Source organism: Acartia tonsa, chromosome 13 (assembly GCF_053477335.1).
Source record: "Acartia tonsa isolate MP-2025a chromosome 13, ASM5347733v1, whole genome shotgun sequence".
In the NCBI taxonomy this organism is placed as follows: domain Eukaryota; kingdom Metazoa; phylum Arthropoda; class Copepoda; order Calanoida; family Acartiidae; genus Acartia; species Acartia tonsa.
The window spans coordinates 39,387,491-39,410,125 of record NC_137272.1 but is presented as its reverse complement, the minus strand read 5'-3'; the positions used below and the strand labels follow the sequence as shown (position 1 = coordinate 39,410,125).

At 34.8% G+C, this 22,635-nt stretch overlaps 2 protein-coding genes across 2 annotated transcripts in view; both read left to right on the top strand.

Moving 5' to 3' along the window:
* The window catches only part of l(1)G0004 (RNA-binding protein pno1), a 185,813-nt gene extending 180,252 nt beyond the window's left edge, over window positions 1-5,561 (top strand). The window contains exons 2-8 of the mRNA XM_080146487.1: window positions 1,862-1,973; window positions 2,412-2,519; window positions 3,537-3,632; window positions 3,922-4,101; window positions 4,362-4,463; window positions 4,961-5,071; window positions 5,351-5,561. Coding sequence (XP_080002613.1) covers window positions 1,872-1,973; window positions 2,412-2,519; window positions 3,537-3,632; window positions 3,922-4,101; window positions 4,362-4,463; window positions 4,961-5,071; window positions 5,351-5,401 — 750 coding nt within the window. The 5' untranslated portion in view covers window positions 1,862-1,871 and the 3' untranslated portion in view covers window positions 5,402-5,561. The remainder of the gene's footprint in view (window positions 1-1,861; window positions 1,974-2,411; window positions 2,520-3,536; window positions 3,633-3,921; window positions 4,102-4,361; window positions 4,464-4,960; window positions 5,072-5,350) is intronic.
* l(3)72Dn (UTP4 small subunit processome component l(3)72Dn) lies at window positions 109-22,635 on the top strand. Its single transcript, XM_080146477.1, has 19 exons — window positions 109-112; window positions 5,554-5,646; window positions 6,266-6,371; window positions 9,844-9,942; window positions 10,647-10,709; window positions 11,301-11,371; window positions 12,072-12,181; window positions 13,322-13,426; window positions 14,071-14,239; window positions 15,293-15,377; window positions 15,942-16,018; window positions 16,896-16,967; window positions 17,605-17,793; window positions 18,091-18,540; window positions 19,057-19,130; window positions 20,003-20,070; window positions 21,306-21,371; window positions 21,773-21,887; window positions 22,487-22,635. The coding sequence occupies exons 2-19, from the start codon at window positions 5,567-5,569 to the stop codon at window positions 22,564-22,566; spliced, it is 2,079 nt and encodes a 692-aa protein (XP_080002603.1). The 5' UTR covers window positions 109-112; window positions 5,554-5,566; the 3' UTR covers window positions 22,567-22,635.

The window sequence follows — 22,635 nt, the reverse complement described above, 5'->3', positions numbered from 1 at the left end:
AACTTTTGTTATTGTTTAATTTAGACATGTTTCAGATTCAGATAAAAACGAATCCTTTGACATGTAGGTTAATCATTATTAGGTTAAAACAAGGATGACAACCTTCTACAAGCAAAGCTCAACGAATATAATGAAACACACATAAATATTGATTATAGTGTAAGATCGAAACAATAGATATACTTTTAATAGTTAACATTTATATTACCTCTTGTTACAAACTGCATGGAAAATTTCTTTGAATCCGATTTAAGTAATATATATAAAGATCAAATATAACAAGGATGATAAATTCATATGTATCATTGTACAAAAAAAATCATAAGATGGAAAAAATTAAGCGAGTATATAATTATATATGTAAGAGATATGCAGTTTGTCTTAATGAAAAAGGGATAAAAAAGAGAAAGGAGTATAGATAATAGAAAAACACTTAAATACAAATATATAGTAATAAAATATCTTTAGTAGCATGATTGATATTTTTATCACGTAAATAAATATAAATTAACTGGATGTGCTTATTCAGGCAGGGAACAAATCATCACAAAAAATTACAACCGTCTTTCTTGAATAGCAGCCGAAAAAAAGCACATTTTTCACATAGCATTCTGGGCTGACGGAAAGACTAAATTAATTATAGGGCAGCTTCGCTTTAAGAATAGCTTTCAAATTTCGGCAAACTCATCTACAAAATACAAATCGTTCGGTCTCTTCGAAAGTTTAATAACAAATCTAGCAGAACAAGGTTGCCAAATCAGAAACTAACATTTTCTTTAAAAAATCGAATAGAAAGACTAGATGCTTAATAACTTAACTGGATCATAAGGAACAACATGTAAGAACAATCCGAACACATTATTGTTTTAAAAGTGTACACATTTTGGTAAAAAAAGAACAATTATACTTTCAATTTATTCAAATAATCAGGTAGCTTTATTAACATTTAATCTCCTTGGATTCAGCTTTGCGTTTGAAAATTGTTTCATACAAAAATTTATACGCTCGTATTGACGTACAATTATGGAATAGATATAAAAATACGTCTGGAAAACAATCTTTCCAAGTTGGGCTAAATATTGTATCTCAAATTGATCATCTAAAGAAATTAATCTATTATTTACGAATAAAAATATGATCAATTACAAAAGGGAGTAAGACAAATGAGGTACAAAAATAATATTTTATTCATAAAGCATTTTTTAAATACAAAGTTATATATCAAAATCGGCAACCTTGTTAAAAATAATTAGCGGCATTTGCGAAATATAAAATTTAGAAAATGTCGTCGTCGATTCTTTTAAAATGTCTTCAAAATGGCATAAAACCTCTTTTTACAATGTAAAAGATCTATTTTGGGTTAAGAATAATGACAATTTTAATTTTCTATTTAATGTTAACCTACAATGATCCATAAAATGGGCTAAAACCATCAAATTATTATTTTTCATGTTTTATAATAATACGCGGCATTTTATAAATAATTGCGCTCGCATGTAAACAAACAACATGTGGCCCCATTTCAGACAGACAGACAGCTTTTTAAATAGTAATAATACTTGAAATTTATAGGCAATTTTCATCAAAATTCGTTATTTGGGTAATTTATGATATTTTCTAGAGTATATCTGAAGACCGAAAGTCCTTTTTTCTCGAAAAAGCAAAGAAATACATCTAATTTAGGCCTTGATGTGCTTTTTGAAGCTATTCGTGTAATAGGTACGTACGCATATTATCACCAATGAAAGATCTATGTCCAAATTTAATTCAATTTGATTAACAAGGGAATTCAGCCAAAAAAAGACCCTAAATTGTACCTAGTTGTTTAAGAATAGTAATATCATTACAAATCGTTATTTCCAGATTCAAAAATGGAGGTTGAGAACAAAAAGGAAGATAATGAGGAGGAATTTACTCCTTATCAGTCAAAGAAGGAAAAAAAACAGAATCTGAAACGCAAGCATAGCGACGCGGTAATAATTTATCAAGTCACATTAATTTATATTTTAGGGATATCTGATTTACTTGGCTAGAAAATTAAGTATGTGTTTCAAATGTCTTAGTTGTTTTCATTCTATCAGATTGCACCTAAGGTTTATTAAATTGTAGAGGATTCTTTTTATGAGCCGTTTGATTTATTTTTTGATGCGGTTCAGGCTCCGCGGAGCCGCTCGGAAAATAACAGCTCCAGCATAATATGGCGGCTCCGCATTTATGCTTCTTACAGAAGAAATCTATAGGAAATATTGCATAGCAGTAGCTAGGTTTAAAAGTCATATGGCCTAATTATCTAATCTATTCTACATCATAGACGTGCGGCGGGCACGCCTTTGGTGGTTGGGTTAAAAAATTTAAGGGTTTCTAATAACTTGATTTACGAGATGTCAACCAATATTTAACTTTTACAATAGGGCAAAGATGACGAGACAATGGAAGAGGTAACCACTGAACAGATGGACACGCTGATGAAACCTGCCTTCCCACCACTCAAGAAAGAAAAGTTGGATGATGGAACAGAGGTATAAAGTTTGATTGCGCATTCGATATTGATTTGCTGTTTAGTACTGTCCTTCCTCATTCATGTCGGTGCTCTTATTTTTAGTCTCTTTATCATCCTATTATATAAAGTAGTAAGCCGTTTTTTATCTGTCCTGAAGGATCTCGCTAATCTCTTAACCGATAATTTTCTTTTTTTTACAGTGAAGCTTCTTATAGGTCCTGGGACGGTTTTAAACTTTTTTTGGGGAGGGTGTCTTCACCCCCCCCCCACCCTAAAAAAAAAATTTTTTTTACTCTCTTGAAACTCAAATATAATATGGGATGAGGTCAACTTTTCCCCTCTTACCTTAAAGTGCTCCTAGAGGCTTCTAAGGGGCGTAGCTGCTAGTATGTATATATGGTATTAGCGACGCGCAGAATCTTTTATATTATATAAAAGCTACGAACAAATACATTTTTATTTAATGCACAAGGGGGGGGGGGAAGTTTTGACACATTTGCGTAAACAGGGAGTATAGGCTTTATCTTTGGACTGAGTGTATAGGTTATTAGGGATAAAATCATTCTTATATGATGAATTTTCCCAAGTTTTAAGATTTTTTGGATAGGCCTCCAGGTTCCGGAGCTCCAGGCCTCCAGGTCCTCTCTGTACAGGTAAAAATGAAAAAAAAAAATTTTTTTTGAAGAGTTAGAAGTCAACTTATGAAACAAAATATGCGTTTTTTTCTTCAAATATGTGAATAACATTCAAAAATATGCATATTTTGTTTTATAGGTTGACTTCTAACTCTTCAAAAAAAAAATTATTTTTTTAATTTTTACCTGTACAGAGAGGACCTGGAGGCCTGGAGCTCCGGAACCTGAAGGCCTATCCAAAAAATCTTAAAACTTGGGAAAATTCATCATATAAGAATGATTTTATCCCTAATAACCTATACACTCAGTCCAAAGATAAAGCCTATACTCCCTGTTTACGCAAATGTGTCAAAACTTCCCCCCCCCCCCCCCCTTGTTTTAACAATTAATCTTTTTTTTAGATTCGTAAGATTCGAGTTCCAAAGCACAGATACACTCCACTCAAAGAAAACTGGTTGAAAATTTTTGAGCCCATTGTTGAGCATTTAAAATTGCAGGTTATGCTTTTACTACCATCGAAGCTTTTCTCCATTATTGTTTCCCCGTCCATGCTCTGATTGTAAGTTTAGGCATGTAATAGACGTAGTATCGATATCAAACATTGTCTTCAGATTTCATAACAATATGGAATAATTTAGAAAGCAAAGAAACAATACAAGAAAATTTGTAGGTCCATTTTAAGTAAGCTTGCTCTATTTTTGCATTTTAATATAAAGTACCTAAGCAATGTCACTATACCTTTCAAAGTTAAACCAAATTTTAGACTAATATCTTATTATGTTTTAGGTGCGTTTTAATTTGCAGTCACGGTCAGTTGAAATCCGCAGCTGCGAGGAAACCGAAGACATTCAAAACTTGCAGAAAGCCGCCGACTTTGTTCGTGCATTCATTCTTGGCTTTGAGGTGGATGATGCTCTGGCCCTTATAAGATTAGATGACCTGTTTGTGGATTCTTTTGAAGTTAAGGTACGTTGTTTTTCATTTCATGGATTAATTTTATTTACTATTCTTGATATATCATAGATTTATATCTTTATTAATATTTTCTAAATCTAAAATTAGAGTTCTTGAAGTATTGAAATGTTTTTAGGCTATACTTCTGAAGAGCAGATATATTTTCTTTCTAAATACACGATATATAGTATAAAGACTAGTCGACTTATTGTTAAGGTGACTTTCTAATAAATGAGTTTAACTACAAAAAAATAAAAGTTTATATTTTTCAGGATGTCAAACAAATATTGAAAGGAGACCACCTTTCTCGAGCAATCGGTCGTGTCGCTGGTAAAGGAGGAAGGGCTAAGTTCACTATCGAAAATGTTACAAAGGTAAGTGAATTGAACAGTAACACACTAGTCTAATATGACAAAACCAGTAAGAATATTTTATGTTTAAAGATACTTCTATAGAAAAATACTAGCGGCTACGCCCCTAGAGGCCTCTAGTGGCACTTTAAATGTTTTTGTTTGTTAAAGTTAATTTTTATGACGATACCTCTTTATTTGACGTTGAAGTCTCCCCTAAATTTTTTAAAATTTCGATTTTTTTGTCATTTCTCTTGGGAGGGTGGTGGTACCCTCCCCCAAAATAGTTATAAACCTTCCCGGGACTTATGAGAAGCTACCCTGTTAAGGAGAACCCGATCGTTTCAGAGGTTAGCGAGATCCTTCGGTAAAGACACACACACAGATACACACACAGACACACAGACATCCTGTTACTTTAGTATAAGGATTAATCTGTGTTTCAACCTTTCCTTTTTGTTATAGGATTTAGGTATCAACATAAAGCTTATTAAAATAACATATTTATGTCTACTGTTTAGACCCGTATTGTTGTAGCTGATCAAAAAATTCACATTCTTGGAAGCTATCAGAACATTGCTATTGCACGTAGGGCCATCTGTAATTTGATTATGGGCAGTCCTATTAATAAGGTAAGTGTATTTATATAGGATTCAAACCCGCGACCTTAGCGCAATTTTGTGCGTTTCGATTTGCTCAAATGTTTTAAAAATGCTTAATCTATGATGGCAGGCGCATGAAAATTACTTTAATTCAAGGTTATACGTTGAAATACATCCCCTCCTTTTTACTGCTACTGTAAGGTTTTTTTTCCCCATCTTTATTTTGATAAATATATAAGGTTACCAAAACTTAAAATAAAATGACTCTCCTTTTATTTTATTGAATTAAACAAAACTTCATTTTTTCAGGTTTATGGAAATCTTCGTAGTGTTGCATCAAGAGCCGTTGAAAGATTTTAGATATTTTTGTTCCCACATTTTTTTTGTATTCCAAATATATAAACCATTATGGATATATTACATTTTTGTATATTATCAACCTCTCAGAAGTGAATTTTGTCGTGTTTCATTAATTGTTTTGCTTTAAAACAATATGTTTAATTTTGTTTTCCAGAAAATATTAGCATGGCCCCGTATAAGGTGCATATGGTGAGGTTTTATGAGCCGGATCCTAAAATGGAAGCGATCCATTCTATGTCATTAAGGTATGTTTTTGATAACAGGGATAATAATCCTCATATAAAAGTAACTGGATCTTCATATGTTTGTGTATACCGAAGAAGCTTGATAAAAAGTGCCCTTAAATGCCTTCAGGGGCGAACTCAAAGTGCTCTATAAAGTAAATAGATGAAACTTAAGCGTATAAGAATTATGGAGTAGCATCGCTGAGCTTTTAAGACGCAATTGCCAATAAAACTAATGTCAGATGTAAGATCATTGAAACTCTTTTGTTCTAAATTAAAGTTTTCTACGGCACATTTTGCATTTTTAAAACGTCATAAAAATCGTTTCCGCAATCTTTTCTAACAAGAAAATGATGTGTGTATATTTTTCTGTTCTTTCCCACAAAGTTCCTGGCGAGCATTAAACCCTATACCAAACCCCAGCAGAAGGCCCTAACCCTGCGGTGCTATCCAGTACCCTATATAATATAACCCAACCTCACCTAAAGTAATCAACAAATAAACAAAGACAACCCCCTTCCCCTTTAATTTCAATTTTGTTACAAATAAGTGGGGAGGAGAGTTTGGTGATCACCAAGGCACTTTGAGCGAGAAATCGATTTTTTACTGAGTTTCTTAACAATATTGTACTTGTTTTTAGTTACGATGGCCAATATCTTGCGCTATCCCGTAAAGACAACAGTATTGAAATTTGGGATGTTTTCAATCTACCTACAATTAAAACTTTTATTCCACAGTTGCCTGACGTAAGTAGCATTTTTTGTAGCGCAGCTTTTATATAACTATAGTATGTACGTCTTAGCAGTGTTAAACGTGCAGAGTGGGGGGGGGGGGGACGTGTGCTAGGGGCTCTGTATAATATTCAAAGGAGTAAGAATTGAAATGGGTATTAAATAACATTTTTTTAAATCTTAAAACTAGCACGGGACCTATGTGAAGCTTACTAAAAAGTAGAACTCAATCCGTTTAGTAGTTATTGAAATATAAGGTAAGCTTTTAACAAACAAAAACTTTTTTATAAGTTAAAGTTACAGCGGTAGAATCGCAGCTGATGCCAAAACCGCTATCTAATGCTTAATTTTTTTGCCATGTCATGCCGTGGAATAAGGGGGGGGGGCGTAATGACATTTATTCGTAATCCGTGAGCAAAATGGTCTTAAAATTTAGCTAGACCCTTCAAACTTGGTATATAAGCCTAGTCCTATAGGTATTACATCTAAATGGAAAAAAAATCTAAATTTTTTTATTTTAAGGTTAGGTTAGGTAAGAAAAACCCTGCGGAAATGGGGTTTTTAGGCTTTTTTTGGTCTATTTTGATGTGGAAACTTACCTTAAATTATTTTTTCTTAGGGTTTTAACTTAAATACACTGTATCTATTCATATGGACTTTATTTAAGATGATTCAGTAAGTCGGGGACCGACCCCAGGGGGCTAGGTGGGTGGCCCACAGGGGTTAAGTGCATTTTTCCCAATACATATGTTGTGATACATCTAATTATAGGTTTTTTAGGTCAAGGAACTCAAATTCAGAGCTAATAGATTAATCTAAAGCTAGCCCCATCGGGCTAGGTTGGTGGCCCACAGGGGTTAAGTTAATTTTTTCTAATATATATCTTGTTATATATCAAAATATAGGTTTTTTAGGTCAAGAAACTCAAATTCTGGACGAAAATTAACATTAGACTAACCTGAAGCTAACCCCCCCCCCCGGGCTAGGTTGGTTTTCTGCAGGGCTTAAGAGCATTTACCTAACCTAACCTAGAAACTTACTTATATTTTTACATGTTTTTTCTTGAATAAACTTTGTCTCTTAATGAGGACTTTATTTAAGATAATCCAGCAAGTCGGGAACCGACCCCAGCGGGCTAGGTTGGTGGCCCGCAGGGGTTAAGGGCATTTTTCCCAATATATATGTTGGGATACATCTAATTATAAGTTTTTTAGGTCAGTTAAATCAAATTTAGAACTAGAATTAGCATAAGGCTAATCTGAAGCTAGCCCCAGCGGGCTAGGTCGGTGGCCCGCAGGGGTTAAATGCATTATTTTCCAATATACATCTTGTTATATATCAAAATATAGGTTTTTAAGGTCAAGAAACTCAAATTCAGAGCTAAAATTAGCATAAGTCTTACCTGAAGCTAACCCCCGCGGGCTAGGTCGATCTTCTGCAGGGCTTAAGTACATTTTACCTAACTTAACCTAGAAACTTATTTATTTTTTGGTTTTTTCCTTGAATGTACTGTGTCTATGAATGAGGACATTATTTTAGATGATCCAGCAAGTTGTGGACCTCCTTGGGTCAGCCTCCTGTATGAAGAATCTTTTAAATGATGGCTTTAGGACTGAACACTGTGTATCTAATTAAAACCTAGCCCGCCTGGGTCAGTCCCCGACTTGCTAGATCATCTTAAATAATGTTCTCATTAACAGTTTATTCAATTAAAAAATCTTCAAAAAAGTAAGATTCTAGGTTAGGTTTGGTAAAATGCATTTAAGCCTTGCAGGCAACCCACCTAGCCCACAGGGGCTAGCTTCAGATTAGTCTGATTCTATTATTAGCTCTAAATTTGAATTTGAATGTTCTCATAAATAGACACAGTTTATTCCAGAAAAAAACCCTAAAAAAACAAGTAAGGTTCCAGGTCAGGTTAGGTAAAATGCACTTAAGACTTGCAGGAAACCCACCTAGCCCGCTGGGGCTAGCTTCAGAATAGTCTGATCCTTTTATTAGCTGTAAATTTGAGTTTCTTGAAGTAAAAAACTTATGAGTTGATGTATGATAACACATACTTTTTCTAAAAAAGGCATTTAACCCCTACGGGCCACCCACCTAGCCCGCTGGGGTCGGTCTTCGACTTGCTGGATCATCTGAAATAATGTCCAGTGTATTTAAGTTAAAACCCTAAGAAAAAACAATTTAAGGTAAGTTTCCACATCAAAATAGACCAAAAAAAGCCTAAAAACCCCATTTCCCATTATTCGAGAAAAAAAAAACCTAAAAAAAAATATTGAATGTAAGTTTCTAGGTTAGGTTAGGTAAAATGCACTTTAGCCCTGTGGGCAACCCAACTAGCCCGCTGGGGTTAGCTTCAGATTATTCTAATGCTTATTTTAGCTCTGAATTTGAGTTCTTGACCTTAAAAACCTATATTTTGATATATCCAAAGATGTATTTTGGAAAATAATGCACTTAACCCCTACAGACACAGTTTATTCAAGAAAAAAAACCTGTAAAAAAATAAGTAAGTTTCTAGGTTAGGTTAGGTAAATGCTCTTAAGCCCTGCAGAAAACCAACCTAGCCATTTGAGGTCGGAAAAAAATGCACTTAACCCCTGCGGGCCACCAACCTAGCCCGCTTGGGGTCGGTTCCGACTTGCTTGATTATCTTAAATAAAGTCTTCATTAATAGACAAAGTTTATAAAAAAAAAACATTTAAAAATATAAGTAAGTTTCTAGGTTAGGTTAGGTTAATGCTCTTAAGCCCTGCAAAAACCAATCTAGCCCGGGGGGGTTAGCTTCAGGTTAGTCTAATGCTAATTTTCGCTTAGAATTTGAGTTTCTTAGCCTAAAAAACCTATATTTTGATATATAACAAGATACATATTGGAAAAAATGCACTTAACCCCTGCGGGCCAACAACCTATCCCACTGGGGCTACCTTCAGTTTAGTCTAATGCTTAATTTAGCTCTAAATTTGAGTTCCTTGACCTAAAAAACCTATAATTAGATGTATCACAACATATGTATTGGGAAAAAGGCCTTAACCCCTGCGGGCCACCCACCTAGCCCCCTGGGGTCGGTCCCCGACTTGCTGAATCATCTTAAATAAAGTCCATATGAATAGATACAGTGTATTTAAGTTAAAACCCTAAGAAAAAACAATTTAAGGTAAATTTCCCCATCAAAATAGACCAAAAAAAGCCTAAAACCCCATTTCCGCAGGGTTTTTCTTACCTAACCTAACCTTAAAATAAAAAAATTTAGATTTTTTTTCCATTTAGATGTAATACCTATAGGACTAGGCTTATATACCAAGTTTGAAGGGTCTAGCTAAATTTTAAGACCATTTTGCTCACGGATTACGAATAAATGTCATTACGCCCCCCCCCCTTTAACACTAACTACTTTTTAAACTTAAGATACCTTTGAAAACAGCAAGACAATCCAAATACAACTCTTAAAACTATTCTCAAAAAAGACTCTTATTAATTCCAGGTACAGCTGGAGCAAGTAGCCTGGTTTGAAAACAGACTCTTTGGTTGTGGACTTAATGGATTCCTCTATGAATTTGACTACCACAGGCTTGAAGTCAAAGTAAGAAATATTCAGGGATCTAAAGGGATAAGACAATGGCCGATTAACTGATTTACAGTACATACCCAATGATGATACACAAAAGTGGCCATTCTGCAGATTACAATTATTGGTTGAAACGTTTAAACACTCAACTTTTCAATTGAAATTTAATAAAATTCCCCAAAGTTGTTAAGCCAATGAAAAAGAAAACGTTATTATAAAACTTTGGGGACTAGTGTAATAACAGCCTAATGTCCTCTCCCTCCCTGGGAATATTTCTGTTGTAGTTATTATGTTTAAGGCGTGTCACTGTCAAAGGGCATTATCAACACTTAGCACCCCCGTAAATTAAATTGAAAAAGACTGCCTTCTTTTTTTTCCAACCTCTCTAAGTCTCATCCCTCTTCCATCCCCCCGGCCAATGACTGTGTAAGCCACTGTCCACATGTGTCTGTCTATGCCAAAATATATCTTGCTATTGGCTAGACTAATCTGATTCTCCCTTGCTAACGAATCTACTTATATTTCCCAATAAAGCGGGTTTTTTTTTTTTGGGGGGGGGGGGGGTTGGATTGCCTCTGAAAAAGTTGCTTACATATGCTCATAGCTTAGATATAAGAACAAAACTTGATAAGTATAAAAAGGGGGGGGGGGAGTTAGTTATATATGTTGAATTTATTACTTGGAAGTTTCGTTCTTTCTAATCATTTTATGCTTGATAGGCAAGTTATGCTGTTACTTCTGGTCCTGCCTGGTGCTTGAGTGTATGTAAAGCAACGGAACAGGTATAATAGAATCGTCCTTTAGATTTAAAACTTTTGGTACAATGATTTTACAACATTGGAGGTCATAATTTGACATCATAGAATCATTGTTTATTAGTTTCATTTTAAAGGGAAAGCTTTTTTACAATTAGAATGATCTGTTCAGGCATGTTAGGTTAGATAGAATCGTCCTATCGATTTCAAACTTTGCATGATGATTTCTGAAACACCAAAAAGTGCACACATCCATTTTAAACAAGTTGATATTTTTTTAGATATTTTCCATAAATTTTTTTGATAGTTTTGAAATGGTGATTTCTTGCACGATAAGACACATTGAAGGCTGTAGATAATGAGCAAAGCAACTCTATAATTAAGTCTAATAACGTCAGTTTGTCAATATATTGTATTTAAATTATTTAATGACATACCTATCCTAATGAAGTTTTTGTTATCACATTTAGGAATAACACAGCGTTTCCTTAGGTAATCACTCAGCTCTGTGTTTATCAATATTCGTTTGTCCGTATGATTTGTCGAGCTTTTATGAATTTTGCCATCCTTGTTACGTTTATGCGTTGCTACGTATAAATCTTGTTATCCTTGTTTTAGATAGCAGTTGGAACAGAAAGTGGATTTGTGAGTATTTTCAACATTGTGAATGATGGTTTAGATTTTCATAGGTCAGTTACATTTATTAGCACAACCTTTTATTGGAACTTGGAATCTACTATTTTGGATTTAATATTTATACAGGGGTGTGTGTATGTGTAGCCATTGTTTCTTAGTGCTTGGACCTAAGTAGTCATGGAGAAGGACGCGACACTTTTGTGTAGCCACCAGGGCCAGCTCAAGCTCCACGCTCAAGTACATTATGACTTGACCCGCTGTCTCACGGGAGCTACTTGCTATTACCCTACCCTCGCCAAGTCATTGTAATGAATTACGCTCTCCGCAGAGGTGCTTGGGATAAGGGTTGTACAGAGATTATGTACGTGACTATTAAGTATCCAAACCACTTAATAATCTCCCTTCTTACACAACCAGGGGAAGCTGCCTGAATGTATTATGACTGAGAAATTCGAGTTGCCACATGGGGACTTGAACTTGAACTCGAACTCTCACCACCGTAACTCTGTGCGTTACCACTGAGCTACGACGCCCCTTTATACAGGGGTGAATATTTTCTAACCAAGTTGAATATCTTTTCCCTTACCCCGTCTACATTTAGCTACCCTATTTATACAATAAATGCTGGTTAAGTCATACATATCTTAAAATCATGGAAAATATACATAATGCACCCATGTGCTTAATATTTCAGTATTTTCTTTGCTGCTCATGCATGATTTCATCCCTGTTTAAATTATTTGATGTCTCTAGAACGTTGGATAAGCAGCAGGAACGAGTCCTATGTTTGGCCTGGCATCCACTGGGAACCAAGCTGGCTACTGGTTCTCTTAATACAATTAGGGTTTATGATCCTAAAACTGGTAAGTTTCATCAGAAAGAGCTCTTCCCCCAAAGTGCTTAGTTAAGCACAGAAAACCATTTCACACCCCTTATCCTTATAATAAAGTAACAGGATGTTTGTCTGTGTGTTTGTATGTTTGTACCGAAGGATCTAGCTAACCACTGAACCGATCGGGTTCTCCTTAACAGGGTAGCTTCTCATAGGCCCCGGGAAGGTTTATAACTATTTTCTTGGGGGGTGGGACAACCCCAACCCCTCCCCCCCCCAAAAAAAAAATTTAATTATTAAATTCGACTCCCTCCTCCTCAAGTGCCCCTAGAGGCCTAGGGGCGTAGCCGCTAGTTTTAAAATAAATTGATAAAAAGGACAGTTGTTAGTTTGTGTAATACTTGATTTTGTGTTTTATTTGGCGCTGAATATCCCCACAGGGTTAGGTCACCGGAGCAGGGGTTAGACATAGGCAAGAAACCTACCCCATCCCCAATTATTTTCAATTTGTTAAAAAAGATTTAGTGCGAAATTTAAGTCCTCGACAGGCAATTTTGGGGAAAGCACCAGATAAACAAAATATCTTATTTCATTTGATAGCCTTAAATTAAGTCTAGAGAAAGATATTTTATCAGAACCTATCCTAAACTTATCTCCCCCCCCAATAAATTTAGTTAACCAATAGCAGAACGAGTTTATATGGTTTGAGGGAAGAATCAATTACAGTTCATTGTCCTCTCTCTATCTGCATTTTAGCATACTTGGTATAAAACATGTCATTATGAACAAATAAAAATTAAGCTCGAAATTGTTAACTGTAAAGAAACGGCGGCAAAACCGCTGTCTTCCGCCGATTTTTATTCTCTCAATATATTAGACAAAAAAAATTAGCGTTAGTGACGGTTCGGCAGCCGTTTATTTTTTCTTTTCGCAAATCAAGGTTTTACTGGATTAAAGAATCTGTCCTGCCAAATTTTAGCGTTCTACTCCTTTCTACTTTTACAGGGGCACAAAAAAAGCACTGCAAACATATCATCGATTACTTTAAGACAGGAGTACACATATACAAACCTTGTATATCCAAGAACCTAAAAGCTTGACATAACTGCTAAAAGGTGCCTATAATCACATTATCTTATTTTCTGTTATGATTATGATTCATATTTTGTAGGCAATTTCATCTGTCGAATGACAATCGGCAGCGGTTCCATGGACAAAAATAAACAGAACATTGTCTGGTGCCTGCTCATGACCAATGACTCCATTATCGTCTCAGGTAGTTAACCTTATTCAGTCAGGGTCCCTTCCCGAACTTTTTTTTTTGGGGGGGGGGGGTCAGATAACACTGGAGGGCTAAAAAAATTAAGTTTTTATCCTGTATGATTTTTTTTACTTTCTTCATCCCTTTGTGCACGGAGGAAAGGGAACATTGGAGTGTTAATTATTTTAGGTACCCAAAGTTTATTAAACACATACCCTTCATTCGTTGGCTTATAACTTTGGATATTTTTTTGGTTCAAACAAGAAATGTTTAATATTTTAATGTTTTTTTCAAACTTTTGGTAGAAGTATATTATACAGTCCAATGGCCTTTTTCATCATACCAACTGTAAAATTAGTGGTTGAAACATTTGAACACCTAACTTAATTAATTAACCAATCAAAATTTCTAAAGTACACGAAATTACCACTGATGTAAATTACAATTAGTGGTTGAAACGTTTAAACACTCAACTTAATTTACCAACCAACCAATCAAAATTCACTAAAGTCTCACAAGTTTTTAAAGCCATCGAATAAGAAAACTTTATTATAAAACTTTGGGACTAGCGTAATAAACAGCCCATTGTCCCCGCTCTCTGGTAAAATGAAAAGATTATTTAAAGTTTCGCCTATAAATATCTATTGATAAATTATCAGGTGACGACTGCGGACGTACATCCTTCTGGGATGGAGAGACTGGAGCCCACATGAGGTCTGTGATGACCCACAAGGCGGACATCCTGACCCTGGCAATCAACAATAAGGGGAACAAGATGTGGTCTGCTGGTGTGGATCCAACTATCCAGCGATTTGATCAAATGCAGGAGTAAGTGTGTTTATTGTAAAGTAGCGCAGCAACTCTATTATAAGGGTCTGTACGCGGACGCCACACAAATATTTTAGTATTATTGTATCACATTCAGTTATACAATCACGCCTTAAAAAGCAAAATCTTGAGCCTTATTTAAGTGTTTTCTAATAAGGGTTGGCAATCCGAATCCACAAACCGCCCAATTTTTGGGCCCAGAATCCGCAATTCATATTAAATCAAAATAAACTAAAAGTTACTTAACTTTTTTGCATTTTTGAATAACTCAATTTCTGTCAAACCTCTTAGTCGGTTTTTAAAACAATGATTAACCCTTTTGTAGATTAAAATTATTGTTGTAAATGTTTGTACACGAAAGTTTTGCACTACCCATCAAGACTTGAAAAATTGCGCAGTTTTTTTTAAAACTAAAAGAAAGATCGGGTTTATAAAACTTTGGGTACCACTCGTTGTACATTACATTACCCTCCCTCTCGTAAGGGAGGAAGTACATTGGATTTTGAATTAAACTGGTACCCAAAGTTTTTAAACCACGTGATTTTATTCGTTGGCTCAAACACGTTAGATACTAGTATAGAATTTTTTTGGTTGGTCCCAAACTGAAAGTGTCAAAACTTTTCAAACAAAAGTTTTGTATAAAAAAGGGGGTTATTTTGTTAAACATTATTGTTTTCATTAGGGATGGCAATCCGTCAAATTTTTGGACCGGATTCGGATTGGATTCTTACAAGTATCCGTCCAAAAAATGGCAAATTCACGCGGATTCCGTATTTTTTTTTTTTTTGGCGGATTCCAGATTCTAGCAATATTTTAAAAGATATTAAATATAATGATGATAATCTTTGCCTTCAAAAAGGGAGAGTTAAAAGAAAAAATTCAAGACGCTAATTTGAGCCTACCAATTAAGAATCCGTATCCGCTATTAAAAAACGGATTCCGGATTCGGATTCCAAAATTGGCCAAACCCTAGTTATTATCATATTCATCGTTCATTTTTTTTATCCCTTAAGATCTCTTGTCTTTCGTGCTTAATATTGATTAATAATTAAGGAGATTTGGTGGCGAGAAGAAATGGGTGAAAGGTAGCCACAGAAGAGGCCATAATCATGATATCAGATGTATACAGCCAATTAGGGTAAATTTTTAGTTATGGATATAAAGTACGTGAATATTGTGTCAGATTCTTGCTTACCCTGTTAATATAACGATAACTACCATATCTCCTCCACCCCTCATATGAATTTACTCCATCCTCTCTCCTGACTATGGTGGAACGAATTGGCCAATAATTGAGAACTATATTAGCAACTTAGATTGGTGACTAAAAATAAACTTGTTTTAATCTTATAATTGTACATTTTTATGTTCGCGGAAAGCTGTTTAAAATACACTAGAGGGAGAATGGGTTAAAAACTGTATTTCCCAATCGTAATGACCTTGTGTCGACTTTCAATTGGGTCTTTGAAAATCAACCAATGAAAACGGGAATATTAACTCAGCCATGTAGCAGAAAACAATTTGCTAGCAGACGAAAAAGGGGGGTAGTTATCTGTATCTACATCTATACTATAGATCTGTTTATAATACGATGCGATAAATAACTATTCTAAATGTCGTTACATGAAAGGACAGTAATCTTTCTTCATTTCAAAATGGCATCAGTTTTTATGAACACTAATCTTGTTTCAATTTAATTTAGGATGATGGCTATTATAGCGGAGGCACAGATACACAATTAGTCTTTTCAAATCATGTTAAAAAATTAACTGTAACAAGGTAAATTTTTAGTTCGAAGCTACTCTTATTTAGGGAGTGTCCGTTTGTCCATAAGATCTTTGTAACTGCTTAACCGATTTGGCTCTGCTTTTCGGGGAATTAAATTACTGGTTGTCAAAGGTGTTAAGCTATTTTCTTGTGGTGTCGGACACCCATAGTCTACATGAAACACAAGGATGACAACATCCATAAAAGCGAAGCTCTGAAACGATATGACAGACGAACATTAACTTTTGTTGAGTATGAGAACTGAATATACAAAATATGAAAATAAAAGGTTTGACAAAATTATACGTAAATTTGTCGCCAAACTTCTTAAATATAGAATTCTGTTTAAGGACATACTGACATTTTTAATACTTGATTATAGAGATGCTTCGCTCATAATATTGTACCTTATTGTAATAGGAATAAGTAATCAAAAATCAGATCGATCGGATGATTTTATCACATAAAAAATTGTTATTAAAAAAGTTTAAAAATCAACATGTTTAAAATGGACGTACGGACATTCTGGGAACGATTATAGAGTTGCTACGCTTTCTAAGTCGTACCTAACTACTACAGGAATCACCATGCAAAGTTTGAAATAGATAGGACAATTTTAACATGCCTAAATTAATGATTAAAAGCTAACTATCTCGGACGGACGGACCAACCCTAATTATAGGAAAGCTTCGCTTTTAATAAGATTATGTACGTCCGTGTTTGAACAATAAATAAAATTTCTAACCACACTGAAAAATCCTGTATCGCATTATAGACAATTTTCTACGATTGATAAAATACATAACATAAAATTAATACTTTTCATATCTCTTTTTTTACTATCCGCGAAAAGCTGTCTATAATACGATACGATGAATAACTATTTTAGGATTCCTTGCTTGCCAAGAGGCGGAGTTATTGAAGTTGCAAGCCAATCTGGTCTTTGTATGATAAAATACAGGTATTTGGGCGGTTATTCACCCAAGTGCCTAATCGAGCACCGATCCCCCCCCCCCTCACCTTTTTAAAAACAAATTGAAAAATAGTCGGGGGTGTGGGGGGGGGTACTTTTAGTCATGTAAGGCTGTTCATGTTGGGTCCAAAGTAACCTCGTTAGGTTAGGGCACCGCTGGTATAGGCCCCGTAGGGTTATCTATAAAATCTACCATATAACCATTTTTTGTTCGCAAGGAACTTTGAGGGAAAGCACCGGTTTACGATTTTACAGGGTGTCCAAATTGTCTAAAAATGCCAAAGGTAAAAGATTTTCCCTAATTTTATTGACTGCAGCTTTATTAAAATCTTATTAAACGAGGATAAAAAAAATCTATAAAAGCAATGTTTGTTCAACAAATCCCCCGCAGCTTAGGGAAATATAAATTATGGACGTACAGACTCTTATACTAACGAGTGTTTCTCACAGCAGGCTAATATGACGACCGCAAGCCCTTACCTGACCATGGAGGAACACATCGACCATTATCGGAGAACATTATTGGCAACCTAAATTGGCGACAAAATTCCCATGTCACAATTTTCAAGTTTTCTATATCCATTTGTCACTAAGCACAGAAAATTTTAATATGAAACTTATTAAGGATGCAGCTCGAGCTATGGAAACTGGGCGAGTCTGAGATCACAAGCGGTCAGCTGGACAAAAATCTACCCGTCCACAAAGATCCGATTAAAATATTACAGCTAACGACTCCTAATGAAGAAAGCTTGGTTTGTAGCTCTATTAGCAAATCTGGAAAACTTTTGGCCTACGCCACCAAAAAAAGATTTAGGTAATTTGGTATTTTTATTTTTTTTCATTTCTCGTCGAATTGGGCATTTTAGAATTTAAAAAGAAATTCTAAGTGTCAAGTTTAACTATAAAGGTTATATTAAGTATTGTTATCCTAAAAAGATTCAAAATTGTCTTATTTGGCGAGAAATAGCTAAAAACAGATGGAAACTTGTCAAATCTTAACCATATTACATCTTATTTCGAGTAGCCTTTAATTTTCATGTATTTTAAAGCATTTTGTAATACAACGGCATATGTGCCAATTAAATCTAATCTTGTCGATATACTTTTTTAGGGTTTTCAAGCTGGGAGTTAACAACAATGAAGATGGGATGAAATTGAAGAAGCTAAAACTTGCCACCACATTGGACGCACAACCGCAATGTATGCGCTTCTACAAGATTGGCAAGAAACATTTTATTTTATGCGGTTATGGAACCCCAAAGCTGGAATGCTTTAGCATTGCTAATGGCGCTGTCACCGCCGACAAGTGTTTACAAGGATCTGAAGAACTGCTGCTCACCTCCAGCATCCAGTTCATAGCAGTGGCAGGCTCCACGGCGGTTGTTACAGACTTTAGTAATCAAGCGGTGGCTGTTGATTTAAACAAGATGACTTTAATATCTAAGCTGCCTGTTATCAGCCCAGCTTGTATAACTGCAGTAACTCTAAGTCCTGACGGCAAGACCTGTGTTCTCACATACAGTGATCAGCAACTGGCTCAAATCGACGTCGAAACGGCCAAGTAAGTTAAGATATCAAAATAGCGTTTTACTTTTTTCCATCAATCAGAAAACAACCCCAATGATTTATTATTAACTTGAGGCTACGCCCTCATTGATTTATTTTGGGTGTGTAGTGCTAACCTCCCCTAAAATAGTTTTAAAATGATTGTATTGCCCTAAGAACCCTTACAAGAGTTGTGTTTTTGAATTTTTTTTTCCCAAAGAAGCTTAGGAGAGAATATGGTCTCCAGTTTTATACTTTATTTAATAAAACAACTTTTTTACTTAAATTTTATTAAGTTTTAACTTAAAAAGTTTCATACTTTCGCAATGTTTTGAATGATACTAATGATTTTCTATATTTCTATGCCTAATGCAGTAGAAAATCGTATAACCGTATCTTAACCTGTTTTTTGGGATCATCAAAATTGTTATTGGTAAAAATATTTTTTGGGTATCATAGGTCTATTAAAAAAAGTAAAATTTTTATAAAATAGAAATAAGTTTTGATGAAAACTAATCTTTTTTAACTTTAGATTTACACCATTTTGTAACGCCTTCAACCAAGCAGGACCTCCACCTGAGAGTGCAACAGAAATCCCAATTTCAGGTATATTAATACTTGATTAATATCCAGGGGTATAATTCTGCAAATTTGACCCTGCTAAGCGGGGGGGGGGGGGTAAAAAAATAGAAATATGTGGTTTGGGGGGGAAGGGGGATGTAAAAATTAAGAGAACTGAAAACATTTATTTTCTATTTTTATCCCCTCCTTGGTGAAAAAAAAACTAAAAGAATATGTGGGAGGGGGTAATATATGAATAAAATAAAGAGAGATCTGAAAATATTTTCCATTTTTCCCCTTTCTTGCTGTAAAAACTAGGATCTTGAAAAAAATGAATCCTGTCCAGAATATACACCCCTGTTAATACCCTAAGGGACGGAACAGCCAGACCCTACCTATTGTAGACAATCATCCCTTTGATTGCACGAACTTTTTAATGATGTCCTTACTGTGACTAGTTGCGCCTGTTTTAGACTATATTTTTGTCATAAGGATATTATTTTGAAATTTTTTGAAAATGGGCGGAGACTTCTTAGGCTAGTTTTTTTTCAAGGAGGAAGGGGAGAGAGCTTTTGTCGAACTGTTTTAGAATAGTTGGAGGGGGGGGGGGATTCTATGAAATGTGAGGTTCTTTGAAATCACATTTACTGAAGAAAGAAAAAATGGGCGGAGTTAGTTTGGATTTAATCTTGGACCATAAAAAGAGGGGTGGTACGGAAAAAAGCATGTGGAATATCCTGGTTGTTTGAATTGATTAGGTACTAATTAAAAGCCAAAAAAGACTACTTAGAGCGAGAGCATTGTGATCTATCTACCTTCTAGCAGTGACGTTCGTAAATAATTTTTTGTGAACCTACGTCTGTTGTTATTGGTTATAAATGGTTTTAGTTGAAATGGCATCAAAAGTTTATGTTTAGGTGTCAACTATATAAAGGACGATATGATGCTACTCTACGATTTACAAAATATTACCATCATAGATCAGGTAAAAAAGGAACCCGATAATTCCCCCCCCCCCCCCCCCCTCAACTTATCAAAATATGTCCGTTAACTGCACATTAAAATACATAAATGTAACGCCTTTTGTCTCAATATGTTTTGTATTTTAGTTAATCATAATTATTGCGTTCACGTTTTCGATTTTTTAATATACCTATAAGTTTTAGTAGTCCCATAGTATTGGTTTTTTTTTCAAATGACGGATGGCAATCCGAATTCGTTTCAGATTAAACTAATCCGCCAGTTTTTGGACCAAAAGTTAAAATTCTCCGGAATCCTAATCCGTTCCCAATTATATTGACCATCCGATCAGAATGCTAATCAAAATTTGAGAAAATTGCCACTGGTTGTAATATTTCTGAATTTAAAACTTAAACAGTTTGATAGTAACTCAGGGTGGGCATACAAAAAACCCACCCAAAAAAACCCACCCAGGGTTTTTTAAAAAACCCATTGAAAAAAAACCCTAGGTTTTTTGGGTTTTTGAAAAAACATTGAAATTTCACGTTAAAATTTAAAAATTAAACCTCTATTTACTCAAAGACTAGGATCTAATAACATTTTAAAGCAAATTTTACCTAAAAAGCATAAAAAAATATGAAGTAATTATATAAATGATGCTCTACTTATTGTTCAAATGTTTATGAAATTACTTTCTCTCAAAACTAAATTTCAGAAAACGCTTTGCTACTAAATTGATGATATATAAATTGTGTAAATTACAAAATCATAATTGATTTTTTAAACTAAAACAACAATTCATGAAAGGAAATAGTTACAGTGGCGTGCAGAGGTTTTTATTAAGTGGATGTAAAAAGGAAAAGACCTTAATAATTTCTGGGAGGGGGGGGGGGGGGTGTTGACAGCTTAAGAATAGAGGAGTAAGTTCCATGTTTTGAAGCTTTTAACCTCCCCTCCCCTTTAATAGAATATTTTGTGCACCATTGCTAATAAGGGTTTATAATTGATCGGAATGCCAGCTTTCTTCATTATCTATCTTGTTTATTGTGAAATCTTGCTTACCTTTTACCTACAACAACATAAACATAAATATTTCATCAATATATCAAATGTATTTGACACCTAAATGAAAAAACCCAATAAAACCCTAAAAAACCCATAAAAACCCAGGGTTTTAAGGGTTTTTATGGGTTGGGTTGGGCTTTTTAAAAAAACCCTGGGTTTTTCCCCACCCTGTAGTAACTAGAACTTTTTATAAAGGAGGAAGAAATCCGAGAGCCATGTGGGAAAAGGCACATGTCAGAAGCTAACCACGATGATTCTCAGGTAACAAGGGCTAATCCCCCCCCCCCCCTGTAACAGAGCTGTTATTCTGTTTGTGAAATTAAGATCATTCGTTAAAGGACAAGTTCCAAAATTCATAGAAAATTTGTTCGCAGTATTGCTTCAAAATAAACTAATATCAGAACCTGTTCTTACTCTTAGCCGTACTGAAAAATCATGTATCGTATCGTAATACAGACAATATTCCACGAATAATAAAATAAATTGTATTGATACCTACCAGTTTTGTTCTTCATTTTCATAGGATGCGATAAATAATTATTCAAAAATTTAAAATACGCTTTTGGACTCTAAATGAATGTTATGCTCTTTGTTTGAAATTGATAGGACGATTCTAACACGCCTAAATGATTTTTCACTGCTTTACTGTTTTTAAAATTAAGGATGGAAGTATTACAAGTTCGAGTAACCACAAGTCAATCAATGTGTCGAAAAAGGTTCGAGTCCACGCATATTCAGACCTCATTGCCGCGGTGCCGTTAGCCAGCGATGAGATAGGTAAACCGCAGTTTATTTGCTATTGGCTGCTTTTCTGTAACTTTGCTTTGTCTGTTCATCTGTCCGCGCGTAAATGTTTATATTGATGAGACTTTGAAATAAACCAGAGGTGTATAGAAGGGGGTTTTACAATCCCCTGGCAAAATGAGGGGATGGGTACACCACCCTGATGCACCTTGTATTAAGAAATTGCGTGCTTCACGCTCCAATTTTCTATATTTCCGAAAGTTTTGACATTTTTGATAAAAAGGGATTAAAAATTAATGTAGCTGGCTTTGTCCCCCTATTTTTTCGAGTTGTAGAATTTCGAACCTACTGACTTCACCTAAAAAGAAGGAGCTTTAAAATAAGGCCTAGATGAACTCCTAAATAAACCAATATAAACACACTGAAGAAACTGTTGAATTTCTTAGGATAAAGCTTTCCTTGAAAAATTCTCTAGTCCAAAACTACTGTCACTCGAATTATGAGATGGGATCACATATGATTAGATAAAAATATTCATCTGCCAGAAATTCCTTTTTAAATTGGACGGATTATTATAACTTATTTAACCTCTAATTGTAATAAATCTATTAGTATAATATTTGCATTTTCAGTTTGTGTTGAGTTAAGTGAAGCCAAGATCCACTCTAAGCTACCAGCAAGTTTCGAACATAAGAGATTCGGTGCTAAATAATCCACACCGCCTCCTTTGCTTGTCACTGTACCTGTTGCATTCTTTAATCAATAAATTTATTTATTTTCA